Genomic DNA, 25340 nt, shown 5'->3' on the forward strand with positions numbered 1-25340 from the left:
GTCTAAGCCCTTTTCTAGTTTTCCTATCTTGAAGGACACAGGGACAGAGAACTTTGTAATAGGCTACTCAGCACAATCTTAATGCAAGGCCAGTGGGAGGTTCCAGTGTTCGTCTTCTGTCCATTCCCTGGGGAAGTGTGCAGTGTGCAGGGTGTAGATTAGGGCTGGCAATGAGAGTGTGCAGTGTCTTGTGATGGGGTTGTAAGGAAGGCAGCTACTGGACTGAACTGGAGATTTTAAAAATAAATTTAGACCAAGTATCTCTGTGTAAACAAAAGATTCCAATAAAACAGAGATGAAGAGAATGCATTTGACATGTCATTTGAAAAGGTGTATTCAGGATATTGTTGTTTTTTTTTTTTTGGCAATACAGAAAGTACAATATGACAGAGCTGAGGATATAGAGAGGGAATTAATTCCATTATAGAGGAGAATGGTTAATTAAAAAGTTTGAGAAGTACCGATGTAAAGTAAGATTTTTCTCTTAAAAGTAATTTTTTTTCTCTCAAGGTATCCAAGCCCACCCATGGGATCTGTATCAGCACCCAACCTGCCTACAGCAGAAGAAAACCTGGAATATGTACGGACTCTGTATGATTTTCCTGGGAATGATGCCGAAGACCTGCCCTTTAAAAAGGGTGAGATCCTCGTGATCATAGAGAAGCCTGAAGAACAATGGTGGAGTGCCCGGAACAAGGATGGCCGGGTTGGGATGATCCCTGTCCCTTATGTCGAAAAGCTGGTGAGGTCCTCCCTGCACGGGAAGCATGGAAACAGGAATTCCAACAGTTATGGGATCCCAGAACCTGCTCATGCATATGCTCAACCTCAGACCACAACTCCTCTACCTGCTGTTTCCACTACTCCTGGGGCAGCCATCAACCCTTTGCCATCCACACAGAATGGACCTGTCTTTGCGAAAGCAATCCAGAAAAGAGTTCCCTGTGCTTACGACAAGACTGCCTTGGCATTAGAGGTAAAATTGGTTTGGGGGGACCTTTGGCATTTTTTTGTTTTAACTTAGTTTCTGCTATGTAATGACTGCTCATTTAAGGTTATATTCTTGGGAATAAGAGAACTGGGTGATATGGGGAGATCTAAGTGTTCAGTGTTTCACATCATTCTTTTGTCATGGGCTTTCCTGCTCCTTGTTTCTGCCAAACTCATGGCCTGTGCTCTTCTCCCAGGGTCTCACAGATTTAGTCTCACAATAGTTGGTTTTCTTCCAGCAAGAAAAGAAAATGGTTAAGAAAGATACAGGACCTAGAGGAGAAACCAGCATTCAGACACATAGCCACTCGTACAGTTTCATATTTCTAACATCGTGACCAGTTGAAGAGAAATACTAAATGTGTCTCTTCAGCTAGCAGAGGAATAGGTTTAAAGTATCTCAGACCTTGCTTATTAGAGGTTGTATACATTACAGTAGCATGAAATAGAACTTGGACATTTTAATCCCCAAATCATTTTCTTCTACTAAACATTAACTCACTTAAAAAGAAGAGAGATTGTTGCAAAAAAAAAAAAAGGTTAGTATATTACCGTGGCTTGCTGAAATACAAACCAGTCCTGAAGATTGCTGTTGGTAAGCCTGTTGGTAATAAAATTGTGTAGATGTTTGGTGAGACATTTGCAGAGTGACCATATATGATAAACTCCGTGGTGGTGAGGACCTGAGGAGAGAAGGAATTAAAAAAAGACAGTTTTTTTTTTTTTTTTTTTTTTTTTAATTCTGATTTTTAGAAGAATGGGTCCATACCCTTTCTTTTTTTAACTAACATTTACTGAGGTATCAAATGTCTACAGTGAGATGGGCCCTGAGTATTACTGTGTCAGGACATGGGATTTGCTGCCAGAATCATTTCTTGTTTCACCTGAGGAAAATCTCTTCACCTTTGAGCCTCTCTGCCTTTACCTGTAAAATGAAAGTAGCTCTATTATGCCATCGTCACAGGCTGCTGTGAAGATCAAATGATATTTGTGAAAATGCTTTGTAAACCATGAACTGTTAAGTATTGTACATGATTACAGCTGAATACTCTTTCTTAGTAAATCAAGTTGCCTATGTATTAGAGAAACTAAGCCTGAGTTAGTGACTGTTCTGTGTGTCTTCACCCCAAGATTAAAGTTGGGGATGGTTGCAAGACAGCCCAGGTGCATCCCAGAAGGATGACGTGATCCAGGCTGTTGGTTTAAAAAAGTAAAACTTAACCTACAAGATAGCCTGTCCACAGATAAAAGTTTGTCGTAATTTATTTTATGTGTATTTTTCCATTGGTCGTCTTCAGTTTTCTTTAGGCTGGGATTAACCACCTGATTCAATTATCACCTGAAGGTTTATTTCAGAGTCCGTAATTGCTTTTCCCTCTCGTGTTGGCTGTAAGCACAGAGTACCTGAGGCTTGTGGCTGGGGAGGACCCAGTGCTTTTATATGCCCCAGTGGAAGAACAGGAATGGAACCAGAGGAAGCTGCCCTGCAGATAGAGTCTTAGCTGAGCCAGCTTTCCAGCCTTCTTACCCCTTCATAAACCTGCTCCTGCACAGCTGGACATGTCTAGCCTAGCCCACACCTCAGTGCTTTAAAATAACTTGAGGTGCTCTGGGCTCTCAGCACCCTCCAGTTTATATAGTGGTTTCAGCCTTTTGAAGTATTTTTACATCTCTCATCTCTGCCTAGGGGAGAGCTAGGAATTGTAGAGTTGGTATGACCTACATGTGTTAGGCAACTGGTTGTTGGCCTGCCTTAGTGAGAACTATGGTGAGAACCTTGGGGCTTGAGGCTCCCAGTCAGGATGTCAGGAATGGAGTTTTCATCTGAGCTGGGGTTGAAAGTGGACCCCTGGCTCGCTGATGTGTGTTTTAGAAATCCCTGTCTGCTGTGTGGTCCCTGGAGCATGCACAGAGGGTCGTAGAGAGGAACATCAGTTCCTGTAGAGGGGTGACTGAGGGGTATGGGGGGTGATCGAGAGAGGCCAGTTACTTGGCCATTATACAGCTCTCTCAGTTTCTTAGACCCCAGAGGGCACCACACCTGAGTCTCATCGTGACACTAACCCAGCTGTCTGAACCTCATCAGAGGCTTTGTTTGGTGCTTCACACTGTAAATGAGACCCAAGAAGTAGACCTGTGCCCAGTTCCACTTACTAGAATTTCTCATTCTGTTTGTGTAGACGGGCTTTCGACTATAGGATAAGTATAAATAATCCACATGTCTGAATATATTATCTTCTAAAAGTATTAGAATAATGGTGCCTGTCCAATCTTATTAAAAACAACTCTTTCTCTTGAGACGATTGCAATTAGGTTACCAGGATAAAGTGTTATAATTAAAATGAGAAACAGTGAGACAAGTAGGACAAATTGTGCCAGTAATGAAGCCCCTTGATAGTATTACATAGAACAATGATGGCTCAGGTGAACTTCATTCCTTGAAATTATTAGACAAGTTTTCTTTTCTGTAAAACCTGATTGTCTAAAGGACATCCCTGCAAGTGAAGAGCTTAAAACAGGTCTGTGTTTAGCCATTTTTCTCTTGCTCACCTCTAAGAAGTGAGTTGATCATGGAATCTGATTGAAGGGGGAACCCTTGGTACCCATGGGTTGTGACTCATGGTGGATGTCCTTGCATCTTGAGAACAGCAGAGCTCTTCTGGGCTCCTGGTGCCCTGGGCGTAGTAGGGCTAGGAGGGCCGTGGGAAGCAGGTTGTACCCTACAAGACCGTTCTCAGGTTCAGGGAGACAAAGTAGCCCTTTTCAAAAGTAGGTCCTTGACCAGAAGGGAATGTTTGGAGCAAGGGTGCTATTGTTGTTATAAAGCACATGTGGTCACAGTTGTATTCTCTGACACAGTAGAGATGGGGAGTGTGATTAGGGAAAGATCATGGGCCTGTATGCAAGTCCTGGCTTTTACTGGTACAATCTTGGGCAAGTAACTTTGATTCTCTGAATCTAACCTGAAAGGCAGCCTGGCTCTGAGAGTTGCTGTTTGTTCATTAATCATCCATTGATGTAAGCACCCTGTGGGGTGCCTTGTAGAGTCCTGCCACCAAGGAGTTATCTAGTGGGGAAAAAAAAAAATAGTTGTGGTAAGTGCTGAGAAAGTGGAATGGGGAGTTAGAAATGGGAGAGTGGGTGGGTAATGCGGGTTAGGGAAGGCTTCTGGGAGGAGGTGACCCTTAAACTGAGAGTTTTGAAGATTGAACAGAAGTTAGGTGAGTAAAGTAGGGGAAGGCATTGCTGTCAGAGGAAAGAGATTGGGTGAACGAGACTAACACCCCTGAGTAGCTGCAGTTAGATGAGAGCACTGGGCATGTTGGGCAAAAGTGGCAAAAGACAGCAGGGGGTGTGGGCTGTCACCATCTCACAAAAGGGCTAAGCTGAGGCAACAGTTTTCTTGTTGCCTCCGTTTGAGACAGGGAACCAGCTGGCTTCTCACAAGTGCTGGAGGTTCTGAAGTTTGCAGAAAATTTACCTTTTTTAAAATTTTATTTTTAAATAATTTAGGGCATGTTCTTCATTCTCCCTGTAATAACATTCTCACTCACTTCTATACTGGTACACGTTCCTGACTAGAAAAGAAGGGGAGGAAATTTCTTAACACCATCTGAATTGTACTTAATCGTGGGTGTACACAGCCATGCGTATTTGCTGTATGGAAACGTGTATCCACTGGAGCTTCAGTTGAGCATTCCTCCATGGTATGAGTTAAGAAAACAGTTGGTGTCATTTTGGTGGGGTAAGTCTGCGGGAATCAGAGTCAGTTTCAAAGATACTGTGGAGGAAGAATAACAATTCCTCAGACTGCAGATGGGACGCATAAAGCATTTTGGGGTGGAATTGATATAAATCGAGGAGAAAGACAAGTTGTAATGATACCTTAGATCAGTTAGTCGAGCCATCTTCCCAATGCAGATGGCTTTCTGCAGTGTCTAGGTTGTTTGGCTATCCATTCTCAATTTGGACATCTCCAAAAACATTCATTCCTTCAGCAAAGGTTTAATGAGTTCTTATTATGTGGCAGGTAACTATTCCAGAAGCTTGGGATACAGCAGTAAACAAAACAAAGGTCTCTGCCCTTGTGAAACTTCTGAAACATGCAGTCTCATGTGGCAGTTCATGCCATATTTGGTGGCTCAGGTAGTTGAGAAGTTCCTTGCATTCTAGCTTTCCACTAGGAAGAAACATAAACCACAATCGGTCCCCTCCCTGAATTTGCCCGCTAAGCTTCCTTTTTTGCAAATCTTTTGAGTTGATGTTATCACTTAGATCCCATATAGACAGTTCTTTAAAAAGTATAATGCTAAAGGCAGATATTACTTGCTAAACTGTTTTTTGGTTTTAAAAAGACTTCAGGGGATATTTTTGGTTTAAGGTTTAAAGATTATCTCAGGGCGATAGTTTCCAAGGGTTCATCCAGCCTCCATGGCTCCAGCAAGTCTGGAGTCCATGAGCTTTTGAAGTTCTGTTTTGCTTTTTCCCCTTTTTGATGAGGATTCTTCTATAGGCTCTTTGATCAAAAGTTCAAAATGTGGCAGCCGGGTACCATCCAGTTCTCCTGGCCTCATGGCAGAGGAGGCAGTCATTTATGAAGGCAGTTAGCCACACATTCCATACCCTCCTCCTATCCCTGACTCTCCTCCTTCCTCTGTTGCTCCAGGCAAATAGAGACCAATTGTGCCTTGGTGAAATTATGTGTTTTTAGTTAAAAATTCTAGGTATTCATTGCTAGTATATAGGAAGCCTATCCCAATTTTTGGATCTAAGTGTTCAGCCCTATAGTTGTCTCTCTTGAGGTGTTTTTGGGTGTTTGTTTGGTTAGTTGACTGGTTGGTTTTTCTTAGTCATACATTCGCACATTCTCTGAATCTTTCTGAATCTCGATCGTGTCATCTAGCATATTGATTACGCCCTCAGTTTCATGTTGACTGGAGATTTCATACAAGCACCATCCAGGTTCTGATACTGAAGTCCTCCTCTGCAGCCTCTTCTGATTTATGTGTCATATCTAAAAAAGGACAGTGAGGTTGATCTGGCATGACTTACTCTTAGTGAGCCTGTGCTGCTCCCAGATACTTCGGTTTCCATTCTAAATCCTTGTAAACCATGTGTTTGGTGATCACTGCCGGCATTTTGTCCAGGTTTGGTTTCAAGCTCACCTGTTTACATTTTATAGAATTTGCTGTTTTCCCTGTTTTGACAAAAATCAAGATAACAGGTCAGCCAGTTTCCTGTGGAGTGATTTCTCTATGGCAGGCAACCCAGCAAGAGCAGCTCAGACTCCTGTAGACCTCCTAGCCAGTGTTAGGCTGAGTCCTGCTTGTCAGTGTGTCTGTTCAGCACTTATACACTTGACCTTATCTGTACAGGCATCCTTTCATCTTTGGTGCATGTCCTTTTTATGACACTCGGAGTTCTTTGTGTCAACTCACCAGCATCCATAAGGTACTTGTTCTTTGTTCCCACTGAGGTCATATGTGTTTATGTTGTTGGAATTTCTTCTTGGATTGTCTTCTCCCCATTTGGAAACCCCTGATCATTGAATTACATCTGTTCTCTGACTCTCTTGGATTGGCCCTCCTAAGGCTTGGGTGCAACTTCCTTCACTGACTGGTCTGGGTTTTCAGATTTCTGCTTCTTTGGATAGAATTAAATTCACATTAGCAGTTTCTTCATCACTACTTTGGCTTATTACTGAGATGAAATTGGCTGCAAAGCAAATGCAGATTTCAGTAGTGCTACCTGTTGCTTTCAAGTCAGTTCTGACTCATAGCAATTCTATAGGACAGAGTAGAACTGCCCTGGAGGGTTTCCAAGGAGCAGCTGGTAGATTTGAACTGCCAGCCTTTTGGTTAGCAGCCAAGCTCTTAGCCACTGCATCACCAGGGCTCCTCAGTAGTGCTAGTAGTATTTTTCAATCTTCCAGGGATCGTCTGTCAGTTCTGGCTGGATGACCTGTAGTTTATACCCCCACTGATCTTGGGTTTGTGCCTGTTGGTCCGCAAGCACCTAACTCAGCCATAGAGGTCTGTACAGGGCCATAGCTCCTAATGCAGTGATGCTGCTCCTTGTCACCTTCTCACATTTCAGAGGTGATTTCCTCTCCTTACCACAGCTGTAAGGCATGCCTGTGAGCTCTCACGCTCCTTAAGTAAAAATTTCAGATTTGTTGACCAGCTGTATTGGTGTGTGGCTGTCCAAGGCCAGAGGAGTCATTGCCAGCCCCTTCTGGCCTTTCACCACGGCTGACCTCTGCCTTCGCTCCTTTGACATTGTGTCAGTTGTCCTTCACAGCATCTAGTTTTAGGAATTTGATTTACTCTGCACCTGAAATGCTTTTTTCCTCGATCACAGTACCGTGTCAAAAGTAGAAATCTTTAGAAAGTCCTTTAGAATTTTTTTTTATACTTTACATGTGTATAATTTAGTGGTACGTTAATTAATCATGTTGTTCAACCCTCACCAATAATCATTGTCAAATTTTCCATCACCCAAAAAACACACACTCACTGCTTCCTAAGCAATGACTCCCTCTTTCCCCCTCCCACTCACTACTGGTAGCCACTAATAAAGTTTGCATATTTTTAATAACATTTTCCCTTCTAGCATATCATATTCTCACTGGGTTGTGAATCAGAGGTTATTTTTTAAAAAAATTTTGTTTCTCAACGTGTAAATTGGGTGAGAATACCATGAAATTAGGGCTCTTGTGTGGTTCAGGCAAGGCTTATCCCAGCCTACTCATTATATTGACATCAGTTTTCTGTATATGGTAATGGCTGTTGAGTAAGCTAGGGGCTTTACATGGAGTGTCAGATTTGAGGCTCGTGTTACTTGCTGACAGCCTCAGAGGTGGCTATGTTGCAGGGGTGGATGCAGCCCACCTTCCTGGCATCACAGTGTACTGGCCTGTGATCCCCTTGACCCCTGGCCCATCCTAAAATAAGATCCCCGTATTTTCATAAGAACTGTTAACTGATAAGTAGCCCTCTGGACAAGAGACCTCAAGACTCCCTGAAGGAATGTGACGCATAGGGTGCATAAGCTGTGCATGGGGTCATCCACATCTTCCAGTCTTAGTTTGCTCCTTGAATAGAGTTGATACTCAACCACTTCAAGATTGATCTGCCCTCCAAAGTGAGTGCTTCATTGGGCTCAGTCCTTGTACTATGAAGCCAGAGAATGGACACTGTCCCAGAATTGTAAGTGATGAGAGAAGTAGCAAGATGGCTGAGAAGCTGCTTGTTTCTGGACGTGAGCGAGCACTCTTTGGTAGCCTGTGAAAGAAACTGGTCCACCGTCAGGCCTGTTACTGTAGGCAGCAGGCTGTGTGCCATAGCCAGGTACTTAGGCCCCCATGTAAAGGGCCTTGGGCCTTGGACTGAGGCAGAAAACAGCCTGAGGAATGATGTGGTCTGTTTTGACTTAAGCCAGACTGGGGCACTAATGGTCAAGTGGTCGTCAGAAGCCTAGCCCTTCTCTTTCTAGGCTGTTGCACCTTCTTCTGCCTGCTGGTCCAGGGTTCCTCAGCTAAAGCAAACTCAGTGTTGTTTTTCTGCCACCTGCTACTCTTTACCTTGTGTTGCCAGTATCCAACAAACATCTACTCTCTCCTTCATGACTCTGCAACCTCTATTAAAGTAGTTTACGAAAAACCTGTGACATAACATGGGGTGCAGAAGTGTGTACAACTGGTTCTCTACATCAGAGTGTGCTGTCTTGTGGTGTCTGTTGGGGGTGACTTCAAGGAACAGAATGGAGCCTTCTTGGGTGTGTCTGCCAGAATCATGGGGGACAAGGCCCTGGACCTCCTGACCTCACAGAGGCATGCTTTCACAAACTCCAGCTGGGAAAAGTACCTCCTTCATGGGATTATTTTATAAAACACCACAAAAAAGGAGAGGGATGAGGCAGTGGAGAAAGATCTTTAGAGTGAGGTCTCAGACGTCAAAAGTCATAGAGTAGTCACAGAGGTTGAGAACTGAAATTGGGCTGCTGGCTTGGGCGATTAGGAGGTCATTGGTGAAATAGTGGGAGCGGTAGCCAGATTGTGGTAGGTAGGTCTGCTGTAGGAAAGGAGGGTGACTGGGAGTTGGGATGATTGGGCTGAGGTGGCATAGATGATGGAAGGTGGCTCAGGGCAAGATGGCTGGTCTGGTAGGGCCAGATTGTGAGAGGCTAGGGTAACTGACAGTGGGTGCAGTTAGTAGGAGGTGAGAACATGTTCATAGCCCCCAGGAAAGAGGGTGAACTTGCCAGAAAAAATGTAGGAGAGGGGGGCTGCCTGCGGCTAGGTTTTGTTCTCTTCCACATTTATCAAACATCAGCTAAGGCAGATGAAGGCTACAGACTTCAGGCCAAATGCATGCGCTCCAGGGCCTGAAGTTCAATTGAGGATAGAGAGGCATGGATAAAAGGACAAAATTCCAAAGTATTTTCTCCAGGGCATCAAATGAGTGAGGCAAATAAAAACTGTCATCTCAAGGAGAAGCCATTAATCTCTGGCATCAATCAACAGCTCGCATCCGCCTTAAACAGCTTAGCTGCATTTGTTTGATTCAGAGTCTCAGCCCTTCTTGCCTTAGCCTTTTTTTTTTTTTAAACAGCTTGTTATAGTTTCAGAATCAGATATAGCTATGAGAGCTGGCCTAGTTATAGACTGCCCAGATACCCTTCAGCCAGCGTTCTACCCTATAACACAGAGTTATAAGTGTTTGTGATTATTAACAACGCACAGAAGTTAGTTTGGAATGGTATCAGTAGTTCTCTTTCCATGAGTTTTTCTTTCCTATTTTAAAAATAGAGACAGAGGCAACCCATTTTCTTAGGTAAAAAAGAAATGAGGAGAATGCTCAGCAAAATACTACCAATCAAAAAACATTGAAAGGATTATCCACCATGATCAAGTAGGATTTATCCCAGGAATGCAGGGGATTCCACATTAGGAAATGAATCAATGTAACACACCATATGAATAGAACAAAACAGAACTACACAATCCTCTCAATCAGTGCAGAAAAGGCATTTGACAAAATTCAGCACCCTTTCATGATAAAAACACTCAACAAGATAGAAATAGAAGAGAAATTCCTCCGTATAACACAGAGCATTTATGAAGAACTCACACTTAACATATTCAATTGAAGAAAGACTGAGAGCTTTCCCATTAAGATCAGGAAAAGACAGGGATGCACACTCGGACCACTGCTATTCAACATCATTCTGGAAGTCCTAGCCAGAGCAATTAGGCTGGGTTAAAAAACTATCCAAATCAGGAAGGAGAAAGTAAAACTATCCTGTTCCACAGATGGCATGATTCTATACGTAGAAAATTCCAAAGAATCCACAGAAAAAGCTATTAGAACTAATAAATGAGTTCAACAAAGTAGCAGGGTACAAAGTCAACATGCAAGAATCAGTTGGGTTTCTATATATCAGCAGTGAGCAAGCTGAAAAGTTAAGAGAACATTACCATTTACAATAGCATCTAAAAGATTAAAGCACATAGGAGTAAATTCAACCAAGAAGGTGAAAGACTTGTACAGAGTAAACTATAAAACATTACTAAAAGAAATCAAAGAAGATCTAAATAAATGGAAGGACATCCCATGTTCATAGACTGGAAGGCATAATATAGTTAAGATGTCAGTACTATCCAAAGCAATCTATAAATGCGGTGCAGTCCCCATCAAAATTCCAACAGCCTTCTCTGCAGGAGTGGAAAAGGCAATCCTCAAATTTATATGGAAAGGCAGGTATCTAAAGCAATCTTGAAGACTGTGTAAAATGAACTTGTACACCAGTGTTCATTGCAGCACTGTTCACAGTAGACAAAAGATGGAAACAACCTAAATGTCCATCAGCAGATGAATGGATAAACAAAATGTGGTTATAAAGTAGGAGGACTCAAACTTCAAAATTTCAAAACATACTATGAAGCCACAGTAATTAAAACAGTCTGGTCCTGATGTAATAATAAATATATAGAACAATGAAGTAGAATTGAAAGTCCAGAAATAAATCCATACATTTATGGTCAGCAGATTTGCAACAAGGGAGCTAAGTTCATTCAGTGGGGAAAGAAGAGTCTCTTAAATAAATTCACCACTCGTCTGTCAGTTTGTCATACTGTAGTGGCTTGCATGTTGCTCTGATGCGAGAAGCTGTGCCACAGGCATTCAAATACCAGCAGGGTCACCCGTGATGGACAGGTTTCAAGTGGAACTTCCAGACTAAGACAGATTAGGAAGAAGGACCTAGCAGTCTACTTTTGAAAAAAATAAATGGTACCGGGAAAATTGGATTTCCGCATGCAGAAGAATAAATCAGGATCCAGGCCTAACATCATACACAAAAACCAATGCAAAATGTATCAAGGACTTAAATGTATAAACTAAAACCGTAGAATTCTTAGAAGAAAATATAAGGACAAAGCTGTGGGACCTAGTTTTTAACAATGGGCTGTCAGATATGACAACAAAAGCATGAGCAGCAAAAGACAAAATAGATAAATGAGACCTCATAAACGAATACGTTTGTTTCTCAAAAGACTCAACAAAGTGAAAAGACGAACTGCTGTATTTATATGCATATAATACGTGCCTTCTACGTTCGTTTGCCAACTGCACTCTTCCCTCACAAGGTATTTTCATAAGCACCACTATGCCAATTTTTTTTACATGTTGCTGTAAAAAAAATTAGCATAGCGTGCTTGACAAAAAAACCTCGCAAGGAGGGACGGCATGGTTGGCAAACAAACATAGAAGGTGTGCATATATTATTTGCATAAAAATATGGTACAGGTTGGGAGAAGAGTTTGGGAACCATGTATCCAATAAAGGGTCTCATATACAAGATAAGCAAAATACTCTTGCAACTTAAAAAGACAACCCGATCATAAGATGGACAATGGACTCAAGTAGACATTTCACCGAAGAGGACATTCAGATGGCCACCAAACACATGAAAAAATGTTCGGTGTCATTAGCCATCAGAAAGATGATACAAATCAAAACCACAATGAGATACCATTTCACTCTTACTAGGATGGCTGAGGTAAAAAAATAAAGTTATTGGTGAGGATGTGGGGAAATTGGAACCCTTTCTCATTGTTGATGGGAATGCAAAATGGTACAGCCATTGTGGTAAAGAGTGTGGTGGTTCCTCAGAAAACTAAACATAGAAGTACTGTATGACCCAGCAACTCCATTCCTTGGTACATACTGGAAAGACTTGGAAGCAGAGACACATACAGAAACCTGTACACCAATGTTCATTGCAGCACTATTGACAGTAGCCAAAAAGTGGAAACAACCTAAATGCTCATCAGCAGATGAATGGATAAACAAAATGTGGTATACTGTGTATACCACATATGTAGTGGAATACTACTTAGCCAACAGAAGAAAGGAAATTTTGATACATGCTACAATATGGATGGAGCTTGAAGATATTACGCTGAGTGGAATAAGTCCACCACAAAAGGACAAATATTGTATGACCTCACTTATATGAAAAGGCAAATATATAGAGGGCAAAGTTATTAGTAGTTACCAGGGGTGGAAAGGAGAGGGTTAAGGGTGATGGAAAAATCACATTGATTAAGGGTAGGGTTATACAGCCGATTATTGTAAATGCTGTCAATAAGTTGTACACCTGTAGAAAGTGGAATTGGCAAAAGCTGTGTAATATGTGTATCAATAATGACAAAAGAAAAAAAGAGTAGCTGCTGAGGCTGCTTATGTGTAACCAAACACCTGTGGGATTTGGTTTCTTGATTTGGAGCTTTAAGGGTCATGGTTTCATGGAATATCCCAGTTAATTGGCCTAATAACTTGTTTAGTGCTTCTGTTCTACCTTCTAGTTTGTTGTGTAGTACTTGGGGTCTTAAAGGCTTACAAGTGGCCATCTGAGGTACAACAGTTGGTCTCTATTTGCCTGGAGCAACAGAGGAAGAGGAGAGTCAGGAAGAAATGGAATGTGTGGCTAATTGCCTCCACGAATAACTGCTGCCCTTGCCATGAGACCAGAAGGACTGGCTGGTGTCCGGCTACCATTACTGAACATTTGGTCAAAGATTCAAGAGTCCTGATCAGAAGAGAAAATACGCAGTTTAGATTCTCATGGACTCTAGACTTTCTGGAGCCGTGGAGGCCAGATGAACCCCTGAAACTTTGTCCTGAGATAATCTTTAAACCTTAACCCTTTTGTGCTCCAACTATTTTCTGCTTTGAATTTTTTGTTGATACCATGTATTTTCATTAATGGAAGCATACTGAATCACTGAGTGTCTGAATTTTCAGTAGATAGTATGAGTTTTTGTTTGTTTGTTTTTTGCCACTCCCACAAGCTTATCCTGAGTGTTTAGTGGTATATATGAAGTACCACTAATTATACCCAGAGTGCCCACCAAAGTCTATTGGTACATATATGTAACAAAAATTTTCAAAATTTCTGTTTTTCCTACCAGAAATTCAGATCCCTCATACAATATTCTGGAAAAACAATAAGTTGTGGCACACACCCGTTCCTTTTGTCTCGAATAGTTATAAAGGCTCCTGCCTTTTAGCACCGGGCACTGTTGGTGTAGCAAAACAATCACTGCTATCTAGTCGATTCCAACTCACAGCCACCCGACAGGGCAGAGTAGAACTGCCGCATAGGATCTCCAAGGCTGTGGTAAATGTTTACAGAAGCAGACGGCCACATCTTTCTCCTGTGGAGTAGCTGGTGGGTTTGAACCACAGACCTTTTGGTTAGCAGCTGAGCCCTTTAACCACTGTGCTACCAGGGTTCCTTAATGGTGCAGCAGCTTCCCAATAAACCCTTAGAGATAGAAGAAGTGCTTGGTCCCTAGAGGTGCCCATGAGCATTAAACCAAGAAATATCCCCTGAAGTCATCTTAAAACCAAATGATAGTTTAGCTTAACTAGCAAAGAATGTTTGCCTTGAGCATTATGCTCTTTTAAGAACTACCTATATGGGATCCAAGTGACATCAATTCAAAGATAGGAACCTTAGGGGGCAGTGAGTTTATGTTAATGGAGGAGGAGCAACTCAGAAAAGTAAAGTTCAGATTGTTGCACAACTTGAAGAATGTAATCAGTGTCACTGAATTGTACACGTAGCAACTGTTGAATTGGTCTGTGTTTTGCTGTGTATATTATAAAACAAACAAACAACTTAATCCATAAATGGTCAGAGAACTTTAACAGGCATTTAATGTAAGAGGATATTCAGATGGCCAACAAACACATGAAAAGATGCTCAAAGTCGTTAGCCATTGTTGTTGGTTGCTGTTGAGTCACTTCAGACTCATGGTGACCCCGTGTGTGCAGAGTAGAACTACTCCATAGGGTTTTCAAGGTTGTGACCTTTTGGAAGTGGATTACCAGGCCTCTCTTTCTGGGTGCCTCCGGGTGGGTTCAAACCACCAGGCTTTTCGGTAGTAGTCAAGCACTGAACCATTTATGCCACCCACAGATCTTAGGAAGATGGAAATCAAAACCGCAATTAAATACCATCTCACCCCATTAATTAGAATGGTAGTGATCAAAAAAAAAACTAAAAACAACAGGTGTTGGCGAGGTTGTGGAGAAACTGGAAACTTCATCCATTGCTGGTGCACATGTAAAATGATACAGCCACTGTGGAAAAGTTGGGTGGTTCCGCAAAAAGCTGAACTATCATATGATCTAGCAATCCCAATCCTAGGTATACACCTAGAAGAAGTGAAAGCAGGAACTCAAAATAGAAACCTGTACCTCAGTGTTTATTGCAGCACTTTTCACAGTAGCCAAAATGTGGGAACAGTGGAAATGTCCATCAGCAGAAGAATGGATAAACAAAATGTGGTATATACATGTAATGAAATATTTCTCAGCCATAAAGAGAAATGAAGTCCTGATGCATGCTACAACAAGGCGGATCCTTGAAAACATGTTGAGTGAAATAAGTCAGACAAAAGAGAACAAATACTTTGTGGTCCCACTTATATAAAATAAGCAAATACATAGGAACTAAAAATTTATGGTGGTTACCAGGGGTGGGAGAAAAGGCTGGGGTTAGGTCAGAGTCGCTGGCTGGCACAAACAGTTAAATGCCCTACTACTAATCGTAAGGTCGATGGTTTGAACCCACCAAGAGGTCCCTCAGAAAACAGTCCTGACGATCTGCTTCCTGAAGGTCACAGCTTTGAAAACCCTATGGAGCAGTTTTACCCTACCCACATGGGGTCGCCATGAGTTGGAATCAGCTTGACAGCAACTAGTAATAATAACTTATTTTTAAATAATATATTTTTTTAAGAGGATAAGATTATCAGATCGTGGACACAAATCATGATTCCAAGTTTCTATAGACTTCAGCTTCCCAGTTACGTGATTGTCTAGTCTGTCCTATAACTCAAGGCTCTCATTCACAGTAGAATTTTCCTTGTATCTAGATCCTAAAAATATCTTTAAACAGAAGTGTGGTCACAGTTTAAAAGTTTCCCTGTTACATAACTTCTGTAAGGTAAGAAAATATATAAATTATAAAACTAAGTGTTTGGTCCATTTGAAAGAATATGAATTTTTTCATAATTATCAAAAACCATTCATGGTTCATCCATGGCCTTCTGAAGCTGTCTGTTCAGCTCTTGGATACTTGGTTATCCCAGTTAGGAATTAGACATTTCTCTTCCATCCTCAAAAAAGATTGTCCTTTGAAGAAACGGAGATTGCAGTCACTGATCTTAAGATGTTTGTCTTAGAAATCTTCAGTTGTTGTTAGGTGCGGCTGAGTCAGTTCTGACTCATAGTGACCCTGTGTACAACAGAAGTACATAGAAGTCTTTAGTATGTACCAAATATTTCAAAACATAATTCTCATATTAAATCCATTTATTATCTCCACTGAGTTTTTATTTCCTTTTAAGGCAGAACCAGAGTAAGTATGTCTTTTCAGTTGTAATTTTCTTCCACTGAAGTGTGTTGTAACAATCTTTAAGATTTTATTGTGGTTAAAAATATATGTACAATAAAAAAATAGGTTGGCCATTTTAACCATTTTTCAGTGTACAATCAGTGACCTTAATTGCAGTCAACATGTTGTGCTATGAAAGTTTTATCACCCCAAACAGAAACTTAATACTTTTTTTTGTTGTTGTTAATATTTTATTGTGTTTGAGGTGAAAGTTTACACAGCAAATTAGGTTCCCATTTAACAGTTTATACACAAATTATTCAGTGATATTGGTTGTTTTTCTCACAATATATTGTTGTTCTGGTTGTACCATTTCCAGTACTCTCGTTTCCCTGCCACCTTACCTTCTCATTTTCACTAAGAGTAATTTTTGACCATTGGTCTCGTATAGATTTTTCTTAAAGAAGCTTATTACTCACAGGTGTTATTCTTTATTTTATGAGCCAGTCTGTTATTTAGCTGACAGTTGGCCTTAAGGGATAATTTTAGTTTAGGGTTTAAGGTATCTCTCAGGGTGATAGTCTCAGGGAGTCCTTTAGTCTCAGCTGGTCCAGTAAGTCTGAAATTTTTTAAGGATTTGGATTCTGTTCCACATTTCTCTCCTATTCTATCAGAATTCGCCTATTGTGGCCCTGATCAGAATGGTTGATAGTGGTAGCTGGGCACCGTCTAGTTTTTCTGGTTTCAGGGTAGATGAGACCATGGTCATGTCGACTATTAGCAAAACTTAGTACTTTCTCAACAATAACCCCCTCTTCCTCCCTCCCCCCAGCTCCTGGTAACCTCTCATACTTTGGTGTTCTATGCGTGTACCTATTCTAGATATTTCATATAAGTAGGTTTATACAGTATTTATCCTTTTCTATCTTAACTCATTTCACTCAGCATGTATTCCAAGTTTATCCGTGTTGTAGTGTGTATTGGAACTTCATTTCTCTTTATGGCTGAAAAATATTCCATTGTATGGATATACCACATTTTGTTTATCCATTCATCTGTTGATGGACACTTGGGTTGTTTCTACCTTTTATCTATTGTGATTATAACTTAATTTTTAATACAAGTCTCAAAAATAGAATTTTCAGTTAGCCTTCAAATTATAGTTGTTCAACCAGCTTAAGTGTTTTAGTTGAGCCTGTGACTTAAATTTGAGAATAATTAGCTATAATAATTCGTAAAGGCATGCAGTTGACTTTTTACACATTTCTCTTGTATACGTATCTAGAACCCCAGTGCCGTCGACTAGTAGCTGGCTATAAAAATAGGAATACTAAGTATTTATTTTTATTTTTGTCCTAGAGCCTCTTTTATGTAAGATCTAATTAATTCTTAATTACTGTAATAACTCTTTACAAACCATCCTACAGTTGAGTTGACTTCGTAGGTCTCCAAAATAAAGGAGTTTGAGCCAGAAATAAGACTGGGAACTTAAGCAAAAAAAGATACCATTGAATTTATATATTGCATTCTAACCAGGCAGCCTCACCAGATTAAGTTTTTTTCCATTATCATTTGGTGATATAAACCAGTTTCCACAAGGTGAGAGATTCCATTTGTTAATAGTACTGTTTTCAGCGTAAACTTAGCATCCTTATTTCTCTGTAAGTTTTGGGAATTACAGGTAGTTTGATATGGTTGGGACTTACACATCTCAGTGAGAGACTAAAATAATAACATTAAAAAACTGAGGGTTAGATCTTACAGAAAAAACTCAGGGCAGCCAGTCTGCATTTACAGGAGGGGAAGTTACAAAGACAGGATGTTAGGGGCAGAAGGCAGTGTGGTGAGAAGAACCCCAGAAAAGGAAAGTCGAGCCATCCTAAAGGCATGTGGGCCCCTTTTGCGCCGCATGGAATGACAGGTACATAGACAGCCAGGGACGGGGATGCTGTCAGGTTTTGTATCCCTGCTGACTTGGGGAGGTCACCAGCCTCTGGTTCTGTTATCCGGTCTGCTGTACAGAAGGTTGGCACAGATCAACAGTGATAATGTATCCACAATGGAATGAAATTAGAATTTAATATAAAAGAAAAACTGATAAATACACAAATATGTGAACTTTAAATAACCGGTAGATCAAGGAAGAAATCAGGAGATACTTAGCATTGAATGAAAATGAAAGTACAACTTACCAAAACTTAGGGAATGCAACAAAGGCAGTGCTCAGTGGGAAATTTATAGCAGTAAATACCTACATTAAAATAGGAGAAAGATCTGAAATAAATTACTTTACAACTTGAACTAGAAAAAGAAAAGCAAACTAATCCCAAAGCTACTAAATGGAAGGAAATAAAAATCAGTGTAGAGAAAAATGAAATAGGGAATGGAAAAACAATACAGAGAATTAGCAAAGCCAGAGGTTGGCTGTTTGAAAAGATCGATAAAATCAACAAACCTTTAGGTAGACTGCTAAACTGACTCAAAAAGAAAGATGCGAACACACCCATAACAAGTGAAGAGATTGAATCAGTAATCAAAACCACCAAAAAAAGTGTCCTGGACCAGATGGCTTCACTGGAAAATTCTCCCAAATATTTAAAGAAGAGTTGACTCTAATCCTTCCTATTCCAAAAAATAGAGGAGGGAACATTTCCCAACTCATTTTATGAAGCCAACACTACCTTGATAACCAAAGCCAGACAAAGACATGACAAAAAAAGAAAACTACAGGCCAATATCTCCTCTGAATATAGACACAAAAATCTTCAACAAAGTACTAGCAAACTGAATCCAGCACCATAACCAAGTGGGAATAAAGGGTGGTTCAACATTAGAGAACCAATCAGTGTAATATATTAATAGAATGAAGGAAAAGAGAATCACGTGATGAGTTCAATCAATGCAGAAAAGGCATTTGACAAAATCCAACACCTTTCATTAAAAAAAAAAAAAAACTCAAAATTGCTCAGTCTAATAAAGGGCATTTATGAAAACTCCACTAAACCAAAAACCCATTGCTGGCTAGTCATTTCTGACTCGTTGGGGATCCTGCAGGACAGAGTAAAACTGCTTCATAGGGTTTCCAAGGCTGTGATCCTTACGGAAGCAGGCTGCCACATCTTTTTCCTACAGAGCAGTTAGTGAGTTCGAACTGCTGACTTTTTGGCTAGCAGCTGAGCACTGAACCACTGTGCCACCAGGGTTCCTCTGAGAAGCCTACAGCTAATATCATGTTCAATGGAAAAAGACTGAGAGTTTCCCCTAAGATCAGCAACAAGACGAGGATGCCTGCTCTCACCCCTGCTACTCAGCATTGTTCTGGAAGTCCATGCTAGAGCATTTAAGCAAGAAAAAGAATTAAAGGTATCCAAATTGGGCGAGAAGAAGTAATAATATCCCTCTTTGCAAATGACATAATCCTATATATAGTAAACCCCAAAGGATCCATAACAAAGCTACTAGAGCTAACAAATGAATTCAGCACATTGGCAGTGTACAAGGCCAACACTCAGAAATCATTTGGGTTTTTGTACACCGGCAGTGAGCAATCTGAAAAGGAAATCAAACAATTCCATTTTTAATAGTATGTAAAAGTGTAAAACACCTAGGAATAAATTTAACCAGAGAGGTGAAAGACATATACACTGAAAATATTGCTGAAAGAAGATTAAAGAAGACCTAAATAAATGGAAAGATACCTCACCATTCATGAATTGAAAGACAGTGTTGATAAGATGTCAGTACTACCCAAAGCAGTCTATAGATTCAACACAATCCCTACCAAAATTTCAACAGCCTTCTTTGCAGAAATGAAAAACCGGTCCTCAAATTTATATGGAATTGCAAAGAACCCATAATAGCTAAAGCAATCTTAAAAAAGAAGAAACTTGGAAGATTCATCTTGCAACTTCAAAACATACTATAAAGCTAAAATAATCAAAACAATCCAGCACTGATGTAACAATAATAGACCAGTGAGATAGAATGGAGAATCCAGAAATGAACCCACGTATCCATGGTCAGTTGTTTTTTGAAAAGGGCGCTAAGTCCATTCATTGAGGAAAGAATAGTTTCTTCAGTAACTAACTCTAAGGACCTATTTTTCTACAGTGGATTCTTAGGTATGACACTGAAAGCATGAGCAACAAAAGACCAAATATTTTAGTTGGACTTCATCAAGATTAAAAACTTTTGTGCATCAAAGGGTTTTACTGAGAAAGTAAAGGGACAATCTAAATAATAGGAGAAAATACTAGTAATTTTGGTAACTATGTACCTGGTAAGAGTTTAAAATCCAGAATATATAAAGAACTCCTACAACTCAACAACAAAAAGACAATCAAAAAATGGGCAAAGGCTTTGAACAGACATTTCTCCAAAGAAGGTGTAAAAATAAATGACGAATAACCAAATGAAAAGATTCTCAGATCCTTTAATTAGTGTTGTTGTTAGGTGCTGTCAAGGTGATTTTCAACTCATAGGACACCCATGTGACAGGATGGAACTGCCCCGTAGGGTTTTCTAAATTACCAAGTCTTTCTCCCAAGTAGCTACTGGGTGAGTTTGAACCACTTACCTTTGGGCCACCAGGGGTACTTCATTAGTCAGTAGGGAAGTGCAAATCCAGTGAGTTACCACTTCCCACCCACTAGGATGGCTCTGGAGCCCTGGTGGTGCAGTGGTTAAATGTTCAGTCGCTAATCAAAAGGTGGGCAGTTGGATTCCATCAGCCGCTCCTTGGAAGTCCTATGGGGCAGTTCTACTCTGTCCTGTAGGGTTGCACACGTTAATATGTCAGTAGCTACAATGTGTTTGAATGTGCTTTTTGTTACAGCTTTATAAAATACAATTTAAAAAGTGAAGCCCCAGTTAGACATTTGTTGGACCCGTAATGCACCCCCCTAGAGCTCTGTGGTCTGCAGAACAATTTGGCAACTATTTCCAAAATGAAATACTTGCCTAGATGTGTCTGCCGTTGATGAGCAGACCAGCCCTAGCGGGTGCCTGTCCTCTATAACAGTGCATAGAATTTCTCCCACCCTGCAGTTTTAAGTAGACAGTAAAAGACACTCAGAGAGTTGACCTTCCTTCCCGCAGTGACTTACCACAGAGCAGAGAGAACAGGCGGCCGGAGATGTCATGCTGCTTGGGGGAGGTCTCGATGACAGCAGTTCCATCCCATGTAGGTTTGGGCAGGGACAGGTTTTTTTCTAAATACACCTTTTTGTGTGACTTTAATCATCCACAGGAGTCAAGTGTCCCTTCTCTCTTGTTAAGGTTAGTAGCTAATTTAAAAAAGAAAAAAAAAAAGGGCTGCTGTGTGCTCAGAGTTACGTTTCCTCCTGATGTGTGCCTCTCACTGGCTGAGGCAAAGTGCAGTGGGCCCACTAGCGGCACCTTGTGTCTTCATCAAACGTGGCTTTAAGTGTGAGCACTAAAAAAAAACGGATGGGCCTTGAAAGAGTTTCTAGGTCCTTTGGATAGGACAGTACTTGTGATGTAATGTAAACTTTCTTCAGTTTGCAGAGAAAATGCTAACTGTCCTCTTTCCCCATCCTTGCAGGTTGGTGACATTGTGAAAGTCACAAGGATGAATATAAACGGCCAGTGGGAAGGCGAGGTGAATGGGCGTAAAGGGCTTTTTCCCTTTACGCACGTCAAAATCATTGACCCTCAAAACCCGGATGAAAATGAGTGATTGCTGCTGCCCCATACCTGCTGCTTCATGTTCTGCCTGTCATAGTCTCCTTTGAAGTGGGAACGCATTCTCTCTCATGGGCAAGTGCCACTGCATCCCAACACCTGCTCTCCGCAGACGGGCGTCTCACACACATTTGGAATGCACACAGCAGGCTGCCTTCTGGCAATTGTATCATAGTTGTATTGTCAACAAGTAGCCGATTTTAGAGTTTTTTTGGATCATAAACTGGAAATCCTGGTGGAAGCACAGAAGTGGAGAGACGTTAATGAGGAGAGGGTCTTACTTCTCATCACTACCCGGTTTTTACTGAGACCAATGGCTGTAGTGTTCATCGGGAAGTTTGAGGCTATTCCACAAACCAGGGGCTCAGCTGCCATATTCTTTTTCCTCTGGAGAACAGAGGAAGTGAACCTTAAAGAAGAGAGAATTTTGTCCTAAACTGTCCAAATCTGGCTTTTCTTTTGGTTTGGTTTGGTTTTGGAAGACTAATTGATTAGACTTGTGTGTTCTGAACAGGCTTATAAGTAGCAGGTTGGGTTTTTGCGATATCACACGGAACGACGTGCCTCTGGGCTTCTGGAGTGAAGCTGCCGTAACTAAAGGAGTATGAAGAGAATGGCCCTGAAGCGGGGCCGTCATTGTCTTGGAGTTGTCAGTAGTACCTTGTTTTGCCAAATAGCAGACAAAACAAACAATAATCAGTAGTCATGGCATGCCAACGTGTGTGGACAGGCTCTTGGATTACATTTTCCCAAAAATCATCAGATTGGGGGGTGATTGGGAAACCTTTGCTTACCTTGTTTGCCAGTGACAGAGGAGTTTTCTATCCAGCTTTCCAGTGAATGCATTCTTTTAAGGTGTGGGACTTAAACATTTCTTTAAGAAGTGAGGTTATTCAAAGAATCATTGCATTAAGTTCAGCTCCCTGAGATCTGGTTCTCCCTGCCAGGCCCAGGCTGCCAGAGAAGGTAGTGCTGCTGATCTTGGTTCTGCAGTCCATGTCCACGTTGCTCATGAGCAAGGAAAAGCAAGCTCTGGAAATCGGTCAATGAGTTTCATGTTGAATGTTTTGGTGTCTAGAGCGAACCATTAACTATTTACCAATTTGGTGTAAAGCATCGCCTTGTTGGCTTAAAGAGGCCTGCTCATACAGGCCAGCATGTACAAACGTGTGGTAACGCCCTCATGTACTACCCAAAGCAGACTAAGATTCTGGAACCTCTGTGCAGTCCAGTCTGCTCCGGCTTCTGGATACTGGCGAAGGCAAGCATCAGCTCACACAGTGAGACAGACCGAGAAATGTACCAGCACCCAAGGAGGAGCTTAGTACCGTTTACTGAGCATCTGCTGTAGCCATGGCCCTGTTACTGGACTCTTGAGGTGTAGAGCATATTCTGGTGATAGAATCACCAAACAACCATTTTTCAATTTCTCTTTAAATCAGTATTCCATTGGGTCACATTAAAGAATTTTGGGAATATTCCTCTCACTAAATTAATGATAAGTTTAAAAAATATCACCTTGGCTGTAGATTTCCTGGAAAGTGCTTATCAGCCTTTCCTGCCCAGTGAGAACTGTGGCCACTTCCTGCTCTGATGGTGCCTGTCTGTGACACTTCTCCTTCTGAGCTCAGCTTGCTCTGAGCTCAGCACAACCTGAATCCCCACACAAGAACCGTGCTCGCCCTGTAGCCATTGAACGGGTTCAACCCTGCCCTTGTCAGCATCTTCGTCTGAGTGGGGAGTTCAGTAGAGGGTGGAATGTGTTGCCTTGTTCAAAGAGGGCAGAAACCCTCAGGCTTTTTTAAGCCAAATTGAGCTGAGGGGCTTGACATATTTTGATTTTGACACTGAAGTTGGCTCAGCACGCAAAATATGCGTAGCCACTTTGGAAAGCAGGTTTTCCTTTCGGCCATGTCTACAAGGCCCACCTTCTGAGTCAAACCCCCTATAAGCCTAGGGTCAGTCCTGAAGTGAGTCAGCTCAGCCCATGAGAATGTTTCCAGGACTACCCAGGAGACTCAGCTCAAAATCAGAGTTCTGAACTCTCAAGATAAGTGCCAAAAGTAGTAGCTTTGGACTTGGAACTGTGTCAGTTTTTAATCAGGCCAAGAGATGTTCTTTTTCACACTAAACATGAAAAGTGGCATCACTGCCTTAGCATTGTAGCCAGATCCCCCACCTGTCTTGAAACCATCTGTGCTTCACAAAGCAACACGAATCTGACCCACAGGAGCTGCCTCCATCCAGGGGGTTTCCCTTTTATGACTGTTCATGATGCTACTTGCTCTTCTCTACTGTGTGACATTTAAGGTAGAAAGTATTTGGCTGTAAAATTGACTGTCACTCTGAATTTTTACTTGGGAAAGAAATTATGTACTAAAGGGCATTGACAGTTTGAATCAAAACTCGTTTACCCCGGGAAAAACCCCTCACATGGGAGTCTTCCTGGTCACTTCTGAGCTGCATGGTTCCACTAGATGGCATCATAACCCAGAGGAGGACCTACTGAGTGGCTGCCACTTGCCGACTTGGGTCTCCCAGACTAGACCCCTTCTGTGCTGGAAAGCTGACAGGCAGGAAAGCCAGCGGTCGTCCTTTGGAGCTCAAGTACCCAGCACCGCGCTGTACTTCCTACACAGCTGTTTACAGACAAGGCGGCCCAAGGCGTTGGCCACCACCCTTGTCGTGTTTGCTCAGAGGAATATGAACATGTTTTTGAAAAGGGATGATGTGTTTTTGTGCCAGGTGTCTATAATTTAATCCTTTAATATTGTGTTCATTAACCTCTTAAAATGAGTGAATTCTCGATTGTTTTAACACAGGACCTCTAAGACTAATGCTTTCTGTGGGCACCACTGAGCTCTGCCTCAACGTCCACCCTCTGGGACTGGAGAACTGTGTCCCTGGTAACTGCTGTCAGTGTGGACACTGAGCTGGCTGTGTATTCTGTTGGAGTAAGAGGACGGTTCTCTGGGACAGGATCGTTGTCTCTGCAGGAGGAACAGTGGCCTTGCTTCTGAGACGGTCTTCACTGTGTTTTCAAACAACACCACCACCACCACCACCACAAAACTCTTTTGACCTGTAACTTAAAAATCATAAACTTCAGGCAATAATATTTTCTGTGTTAAGCTGTTGAAATTATTTTTGGGGATCATAGCTTGTTTTATTTTGTGCTATAAAATTAACAGTATTAAATGACTTATATTCTTAGAATACATCGAGTGTCTTTTCTTAACGGGTTAGTGCCTTTTTATTTTTGTATTCCATTTTGCGTTACTGGTCCCAGCATCAAAACCCTTGTTTTCCATGGCCTGTTTGTACATTGTCTCAATAAAACTTGCATCAGCCGGCGGTGGCGGCGGCTTTGGTGTTTCAGTGTCTCCTCGGTGCTGTGTGGAGGCACTCAGCCTCCACCAGCCTCCAGACTCTTCCAAGCATTGGGCCATCGTGGGACAGCTGGTGCTTCTTCGAGAGTGGTGGTCTGAGGCCCAGCCTTGCCACTGCTGGTAACAAAATATACTGGGATTTTGCATGGACCCTTCCCCCAGTCAGGCACCCAGAGGACCACACTTGGCCTCCCCACAGAAGAAAGAGCAGCTGGTTCCTAGCCCCGGAGCATGGAGGCTGCTGTCTCAGCCTCAGCCTTCTGGGGCCTGAGGATGAGGCAGTAATTCCCACACTTTGCACCGCCAGGGAGAACTTGGGTTGTTTTCCTTCTTCTAGGCTCCAGTATC

The 25340-nt window shown here is 41.6% G+C and overlaps 1 protein-coding gene across 1 annotated transcript in view; it reads left to right on the plus strand.

The window, feature by feature from the left end:
- The window catches only part of CRKL (CRK like proto-oncogene, adaptor protein), a 36013-nt gene extending 11056 nt beyond the window's left edge, over positions 1–24957 (plus strand). The window contains exons 2-3 of the mRNA XM_064272365.1: positions 511–976; positions 21464–24957. Coding sequence (XP_064128435.1) covers positions 511–976; positions 21464–21598 — 601 coding nt within the window. The 3' untranslated portion in view covers positions 21599–24957. The remainder of the gene's footprint in view (positions 1–510; positions 977–21463) is intronic.
- The last annotated feature ends 383 nt before the right edge of the window (positions 24958–25340 follow it).

This window comes from Loxodonta africana, chromosome 19 (assembly GCF_030014295.1).
Source record: "Loxodonta africana isolate mLoxAfr1 chromosome 19, mLoxAfr1.hap2, whole genome shotgun sequence".
Lineage (NCBI taxonomy): Eukaryota > Metazoa > Chordata > Mammalia > Proboscidea > Elephantidae > Loxodonta > Loxodonta africana.